The sequence below is a fragment of the Octodon degus genome, unplaced genomic scaffold (assembly GCF_000260255.1).
Source record: "Octodon degus isolate 3935 unplaced genomic scaffold, OctDeg1.0 scaffold00104, whole genome shotgun sequence".
In the NCBI taxonomy this organism is placed as follows: Eukaryota; Metazoa; Chordata; class Mammalia; order Rodentia; family Octodontidae; genus Octodon; species Octodon degus.
Window position 1 is genome coordinate 4,410,784 of NW_004524680.1, and position 8,188 is coordinate 4,418,971.

Sequence of the window (8,188 nt, forward strand, 5' to 3'; positions counted from 1 at the left end):
AGCTCCCAGTCCTGTCCTGATTAGCACGCGCTCACTATGCATAACTCCTTTCTCAGTCCGGGCCACTGGGTCCTCACCCGTCTTCATCCTCCTTTATCACTCACTCTTTCTTATGCATTCTTTCAGCCTTTACTGATTTCAGCTTGGATGTTGTCCTGAAGGCCCTGAAGTCCAAGGTCTTGTTCTAAAGGAGGGACCAAGGCCCCAGCTCCCAAAGGGACAGAGTGACAGGCACAGAGGCTGGGGAATGCTGACCCAGCAAAACATGCAGGTCGTATTTATTCTTAGGAGTCTGACCCATCACAGCCAGTTGGACCCTCAGCACCCTTGTCCCCTGTGACCTTGAGACTGAGAGATTCCAGGAGCCCCAGAACCCCACCTCCTGGGGAGTGAGTGGGAGCCAGTGGCCTGCAGTGTGTGTGGGTGTAGGTCTGATGGTGGTGGAAGCTTGAAGTGAAAATTCATAAGCACAAGTGGAGTGGATGGATCCTGTTCCAGCAATGAATCCTGGGACCCTGGGCAGCCTCCTGGGAACAGGGGGCTCAAAGCACAGGGTCATCCATACCCACTGAGGGGCTGCTGGGCCCACCCTGGTCCCTGAGGGAAATGGCAGCTGAGCAATGGGGTTGTGGGATTGATCAGGTGAGGGCAGAGGCAGGGCTGCAGACATAGGGGGCAGGGAGGGGAGCCTGGCAGAGGGAGGCTGTCCAGGCCCAGCTCAGCCCCTCCTCTTCTCAAGGGTCTTGCTCTTAGCACCCCCTGCTCCTTGTGAGCATGCTCATCCCTAAGGCCAGGTGCGCATGCTCAACCTGGCAGCCCTGAGGGTCACACTGGTCCCTTCGTCCCTTCCTGGTCCTCACTTGGCCACTCTCCTGCTCATTCTTCCCAGGCTGGCCATGTGGCTCATATCCTTCAGGCTTCACTTCCTGTAGCAAACAGTGACTCTGTCATGTGGGGTCCCTGCCTGGCCCCCTCCCCAATCCTCTTCTGTATCCCTTCACCTCTCCTCCTTCCTCGAGCCTTGAACACCCGCACACGTGCTGGGCCCTGGCAGCAGGGCAGTCCAGTCCTTCCATGGCTGTGGGGAGCTACATGACTCTGAAGACATTCTGGCCATGACACCCACGAGGATGTATGGAACTGGGGGAGGGAGAGTCTGTGGGCAAGGGAAGTGAAGGAGCTGGAGCCAGGCCATGGAGCAATGCGAGTTTATTGTCTCTGAGGAGTGAGGGTTGTGATCCCAGCACACAGTGGGGGAGTCCTTGTGTCCCTCTGCCTGGGTTCCATAGGCAGAAGTGTCTGAGATGGAGAAGGGGAAGCTGGAGTCTGGTCTTAGCTGCCTCTTCTTGTCCCTCACAGGGGCTAGGCAGCCTGCTCAGGGCAGGAACCTTCTGCAAAAAAACCTTCCCCCAAACCAAAAAGCCATCATCTTTTCTGTGAGGAGCAAGGCCTGTTTGCCTGCCTTCCTGAGTGAAGGTGTCCGACAAGGGCATGGTGGGAGTCCAAAGTGGAGGCCAAGGGGCCCTTCCTGGCACCTCACAAAGGGGTATCCCCCTGGGTATCCTGGAAGGGACAGGAGATGACAGCTGGAGGTGGAGAACACCCCACACCAATGGCTGAGTGGGGGTGCTGGGGAGGAAGCTCACAGCAGGGTCCAGAGGAAGCTCAGGCCTACTAGGGGCAGGAGCTCCGCTAGGCTGACCCAGAGCTCCTCCTGCCTGCTGGCTGCCTTGTTGCAGAGATTCTTGGAGCAGCAGCCCCTGACAATCTTGGCCTGCACCCCCGTGGTCAGCATCCACTCATACGAGCTGCTGTTGGAGGGACATCTTGGGGCACAGCGTTTGCTGATCTGAGCTTTCTTCCTTACATCTGTGAAGACAGGAGATGATGGGTGGCCCCAGAGACACAGGTGAAGGAGAGCAGCATGGGGCGTCTGAGCAGAGGGATCTGGTGCTGCGAAGGGCGCTGAGGCTACCTTCTGCTGTCTGTTTACAAGTGGGGCTGCTCAAGGTCACCTCCAAACAGGCACAGCAAAGAGCTCTTCCTTGTACCCTGACACGCCTGAGCCACCTCCGGCCCAGGGCATGACAATCCAGGGAAATGGAATGAAAGAGGAAGAAGGGAAAGCAACTGATAGTCACAGAGAAACTGTGGGGTGCTTGGGGGTCGGGGGCTGTTTGTTCAAAGTTGTAGCAGAGACTTCCAGAGCAATGTCATTTCTAACAACCAGGAATCCATCATCCCAACCTGACTAGAGAACGGGTCATTTTGGGTAGAGTCTATCTCTTATGTTGTGTTACAGTTTACCATATTATGTTGAGTCATATGCTGTATTGCATTGCATTACATCCTACTAAGCTGCAATGTATTCTGTTACATAGTGTGGTAATTATTTACATCCTATTGTAATGTTGTAATCTACTGATCACATTCTATTGCATTATGAAGTATTATGCTGTGCATTATAACACTGAAGTGTATTGGACTGTTGTGGTAGCACATTGCAGGCTACAAAGAACACTCCTCAGTGGCACAGGACGTAGGGTAATGAGGAAGTCTCTAGTAGAGCACGGAGCACTGAACCACCTTTGAATCTCAGACTCTGAGCAGCTGTCCCCCAGGCTGTGCCCCACTGCTGATCTCAAAGGTCAGGGAACATTCCCTGGACAGATGGCCCCTGAAGAGAACGCTCAAATATCCCCACTCCCGGCACTGAGTACCCCTGTTATGTGACCTTCTGGGCCAAGAAAAACTATAAACAAGGTATTTGGGTGGAGTTCAGATAGAAGGCACATTATTAAAAGAAAAATAAAGCTGGTAGTGAAAACAAAACTTAGTCCCAGTGTGAAATTCATTAATCCTAGTAGAAAAAATAAAAGGGACCTTAGGGGCTGGGCCAGTCATTGCAGGGACACGGGGACCTCACACTGGGAGAACCCAGCTTGGCAGCCCTTCTGCCACTTTCTTTGGGGAAAAAAATCCCACCTTTGAACTGCTGGAATGGCAGAGGGGGACAACTAGGCTCCATGTCAGCTGTGATAGAAGTTGGACAGGCCATGTAGGACATCCTATAGAGCATCACTAGAGCATCATGCCCTTGTGAGAAGCCTGCTCCTCAGGGAAAGGCATCTCACCCCTGCACCTCCACTTTAGAGATGATCTACAGGAAGCCCAGGTGTGCGGGATGTGCTTCGAAGCACTGTTCCCAGGAAGTCGGGACAGGAGCCGACTCAAGATCCATTAGCGGAGTTGTGTTAAGTGAGTTTGCTGTACTAGCTCTAGGAGAGGGAGAGGCAGCTCCGCTAGGCTGGGGCAAACGGTTCCCGAAGGCCCTGGCAACTGGGCAGGTGCTAGGCCTGAGAACCTGGGTCTCAGCTCTTGCTGGAGAGAAAAGAGCCAGGAACCCACATGTGCTCAGAATAGGTCCACTGGGGGCTCCTGGGACACTTATATGAATGCCTATTTCCATGGGGTTAGGAAACATGTTCATGGGTATCTTCATAATCCTTTTTATGACTTGTTCTTCAAATCAGGTCTTACTGCCTCTGAAACCCCGTGCTGTGCCGTGTGTATGTGGCAGCCTTGGTGTGTGTGGGTATTGGCTGGTAGGACAGGGCACAGATTCCTGTCCAGCGATAGCAGGTCTCTGACCCTCCTCTTGCCTCCATCTTTGGTGAATTCAGTGACAGGGGAGCCTCTGTCCTGGTGATATTTTGGTGGTGGTGGGGTGTTACACAAGAGCTGGTTTTCCAAATGGTGTGGGGAATGTGAAAAGCCACAGGCACTCCCCAGCCTGGGGTGAGACTCACTGGTGGAGAAGACCAACTTGTGGGAGACACAGACCTTCTCGGTGGGGCGGCACACAGCAGGCAGGCACTGGCTCATGCTGCTGACCTTGAAGCACTGGAAGCAACTCAGGTTTGAGGCTGTGGGGACATAGCAGGCATGGGACCCTGGCCCCAGTGCCCCCCTCCTCCTTCTCTGGACTCTCACCCCAGCCCCATTCCTCCCCCAGCCCCATTCCTCTCCCAGCCCCTTGATCTTACCTGACATTTTCATCTTGCCTTTCTTGAGCTCCAGGGATACCACGGACACCCACAGCACCAGCACCAGCATGAGCCCCTCCATGTGCCCCCTTCCCAAAGCTCTTCCTGGCATGTGCCTCTCTAAGGTCCTGGGATCTGACAGCCTCTTCACCAAGGAAGAGTAGTTGGGTCAGTATGGCCTCTCAGCCAGGCCTGCCTCTGCCCTGAGGTCTCTTTCCTACCCCATACTGGTACACGTCATGGGACACAGCACCCAGATTGGTTCCGGATGAGGGCCAGGATGGCTCAGGGTGGAACATCTTGTCCCTAAGCCCCTGAGAAGTTGGGGGTGGTAGGATACCTTCCCTCAGGTGTGGTGGGAGTCATCAGGGGCTGGAAGCTGAGGGGACATCTAAGGGGGCCGAGGAAGGGGCCCACCAGAGACATGCTGGTTTGAGCATGTAGGGCAGGGAAGGGGGAGCAGAAGGCCACCATGGAATGAGAAGGAAGGAGAGAGGAAGACACATGAGCATTTGAGATCAGGCGCCCTCCCCAGATGACCCTTGGGCTGTGGTTGGGAAAGCGGGCTCTATAGCTCAGATGGGAGTGGGGCACTGGTGCAGGGATCCCAATAGGCGCTAGGGCTATACAGAAGGGCTGTTCCCTGGGGAAGCCAAGGCTCAGGGACCTGAGCTGGGCTTTTGAGACCCAAGTCCTCAGACCATAGCTCTTGTGCAGCTGCCTGGGCCTCCAGGGCCCCTGTTGCCCCAGGCCAGTGCCTGGACCAGTTGCCTGTCCCTGTGATGGGACCCTGCCAGGTTGTCAGGGTGTTTGAATACCTTGGGGCCCCACAGGATTTGGGCTTCTAGTTTCTTCCCTGTGGCATACTGGTTGCAGTGTGGGACATAGCTCTTCCTGTTACCCTTACCACAGCCCCGCTCCCCATTTATCTTTATAATCCTCTACACATCCTCTACTTTGTATTATTATTATTATTATTATTATCATTATTATTATTATTGCCACCACCACCACCACCACCACTATTTTTGGAGCCAAGCAAGCTGAACTATGTCGTCTCTGGGTCATTGGAACCAGCTGGCCTGGAGGTTGCAGCTGCTGAGGCTACAAGGGGGAGCTGCCTCTCACAGGCAGGGTTTCCCTGGGTGGGCTTTCTCCTGTTCGGATGTGCCCACAGCTCTCTGTGTCCCTCCACCACCTCACCCTGGAGGTGCCCAGCAATGGGCAGGGAATGCTGCCTTCATCCGCAGGGCCACCAGCCCAGCATCTCCTGTGAGCCTCTCCCTGGAGCCCATCTCCTCAGCCTGTCACCCTAAGCTGCCAGATGTGCGTGCCTGGGGTCAGGGGCCACGTAGCCTTCACACCAGGTGTCAGTTTCATTCATCTGTTCTTCTCTCTGGTCTCGAATCTTAACCCACTTGGTTTGAACACTGAAGTAAGGTGATGCGGTGTAGACTGGAATTTGTAGAGATGAACACAGCCTGGTGACACATCCTCAGAAGCTGAGCCCTAGACAACAAAAGGATAACTACTTCCTATAAGGGGCTGGGAAGTGCCTGCCCCTACCTTCACCAGGGGTGTGGCTTCTCCCAGTAGGCTCAGTAAGCTTCCCCATAAAATAACTAACTGTTGGGCTACTGGTAATGACGCCTGTCTACAGCAGCCAGCTTGTGGGAGAGAAAGGAGCAACAAGAAAGACGGCAGATCCTAGCTTAATTTTGAGGAAACAAAAGCAGAGATAACCCAGGAATTGCAGGCCTGGTGGGGACCACAGCAGTAGGGCAGGAAGCACAGGCAGGGTGGGAGAAACCAGAGAGAAAGTCTTCCCTCCCAGTGCGCCTTTGGGTACATTTCTGACATTGGTAGCTACTGAATAGAAATTTTAAAAAAAGAAAGAAAAAAAAAAAAAAAGAAAGTTATTACAGATTGTTAGAAGGGAAATAAACCAAGCTTTTTTTTTTTTTTTTTTTTTTTTTTCAGTGAATAACAGCCAGCCACACAGAAGAGGAGCAAAGTTTGACCCTGAGGTTCTCACACGGTTTGGACCGCATCCCCTGCATAAAAGGGGGAAAGAGGGCGTTGCAGACACTGAATTCTGGTTTCTGCTTCCCAGAAATGAGAATTAGCTATTCTAAAGCTCTCCATTTGAGAACCGAGTTACTAAAGGAGTGCATGGTAGACAATGGGTCAGATTTCACTGCTGGAGAAGGGAGTGAATAGCAAAGGAGTTTTGTATTGTATTGTTTCTCCTAAAACTCCAAACTATGACAACATGTGCACGGCTTCCCCTCTTCCTCTTCAGTATATTCAACTCGATTGACCTGCATGAGTTGACCTCATTGGTGTATGTGTGCTAACTAGGGCTTCTTTCTCTTTTCCTTTTGTTCTCTTCTACCACCTGGTTTGGAAATATGCTTGGTGGTGCGCCAGGTCCGCTCATCCTGCAGGGACTGGTAGGTCTGCCCTGGGTCCAGAGGCGGGGCCTGCACACTGACCACACACGTGGGCCCTGGAGCCCAGGTGTGACTGCACAAAGCAGCAGGTGTAGCTGGGTTATTCCCTGTAAAGAAAACCCCCACCCCCACACTTTGGCTCCTACCAGGAGCGACAGTCTGAGCCTGATGGGCCTGGTGTCCTCCCACTCCTTCCTCCTTTCTGTTGGAGAGTCAAGTGAGGGACACAGGTGTGCCCGGCTCCACCGTGTCCCTGTTCCTTGGGAGTGAGTGGCTCACGGACCACGTGTGCTCCTACCCTGGCTCAGGGGGCCTCAGTTGTCCCAGCTCTGATCCCTCAGTGCCCTGCCATCCATTCTTGCCTGTTGTCAGTGGCAGGCACTTGGACAGAGAGCTTTAGGCTCCCCAAGGTGGGAGCTCTGAGGCCTGGTTTATTGCAGAGCCCCTGGTGCCTGTCCTAGAACCTGGCACTAGGTGCTAGTGGACAAGTGCATCTGGACTTTTAGTTAATTTAAACACCATGCCATACTGCGAGGACATGAGAGCTGGGGAACCTTGTGTCCCTTGCAGGACACCCTGGGCCTCACAGGGTTATGGCTGTGCAGCTTTCAGACAAGATCGGGAGCATTCAGGGTGGTATGGCTGTAGACCTGTGCAGCTTTCAAATCCTTGGCTCAACCCAGCACACCCTCACTTGGCTGCCAAGCACAGCCCAGCATCATTACCTCATGATTGGTCCATCAACTGAGCACTGCCATCCTCTGAGGCGACGTGGACCCATGAGGATGGCACTATGGACGAGAGCCAGCATCCCTAGCGACCACCCACAGGGTGCCAGTGATACCCCCACCTCGGCCGGCCGGGACATCCCTGGGGTGGGCCCTTCCTTCTCTTCAGGTCTTTCTGTGGCGGTCTCTCACCCCAGGCCCTGCTCATAGCCAGGGCGTCACAGTGGGGTCCCATCACAGTGGGGTCCCATTCAGGATTCCTTGCTCCGTCTCCCCCACCTGAACAGGAGAGGTTGGTAGCACGGACACACCAGGGCACATCCACCTGTCGGGAATGGGGTGGGGCACGGCAGGAGGCCACAGCGGGGGGACAGAGCAAGTGTGCCCCACCCCCGGTGCTGCCACTACTCGGCATGCCTGTGCCAAGGGGTCAGGAAGGCCTGTGTGGCCACTTGTGCCAACCTGCTTGCACATTAAGCATGGGACACAGCCAGTTCTTGTTCAAGGGCCGGAGGACATGCAGTGAGTCTCTGCAAACAGGAGCGCCTCCTGTTGTGTGGGGTGGGGTCAAGGTATGCCCGCCCTCTGAAATTAATAAGTCCTTCTGCTCACCCAGCAGTAGGGCTTGGCTTCTTTTTGTCATCTGCCCCTGCCAAGGTCCTCGCAACACTCTGGCTAGCACCATGTCCTCAAGCAATGTGCCTGGACCATGGGTGGCCAGCCATGGGTGGCCAGCCAGTGCCTTTTTCTCTGCTGTTCTGGCAGGACTCTGGCTGGGGCTTCTCGGTGGTAGGAGGGATTCGGCAGGGCTGATGCTTGGGGCGCAGAATAGGGCTGCCGGATGAGCACTTCTGGGGCTGGGGGAGCAGGGACAGGGGAGGGCCAGCTGGGAGGCACTCTCAGTGTGGGCAGGCCCTGCCCTGCTTGCCTAGGGTCACCAGAAGGTGGGTGCCACACACTG

At 54.6% G+C, this 8,188-nt stretch overlaps 1 protein-coding gene across 1 annotated transcript; it reads right to left on the reverse strand.

Annotated features, from left to right (window-relative positions):
* Window positions 1-1,192: 1,192 nt before the first annotated feature.
* Window positions 1,193-4,255, reverse strand: Ly6l (lymphocyte antigen 6 family member L). The gene is made up of 3 exons (XM_012516401.2): window positions 4,047-4,255; window positions 3,810-3,926; window positions 1,193-1,869 (listed from the first exon to the last, which is right to left on the reverse strand). Exons 1-3 carry the CDS (start codon window positions 4,156-4,158, stop codon window positions 1,643-1,645), a joined length of 456 nt encoding a protein of 151 aa, XP_012371855.2. The 5' UTR covers window positions 4,159-4,255; the 3' UTR covers window positions 1,193-1,642.
* Window positions 4,256-8,188: the final 3,933 nt, after the last annotated feature.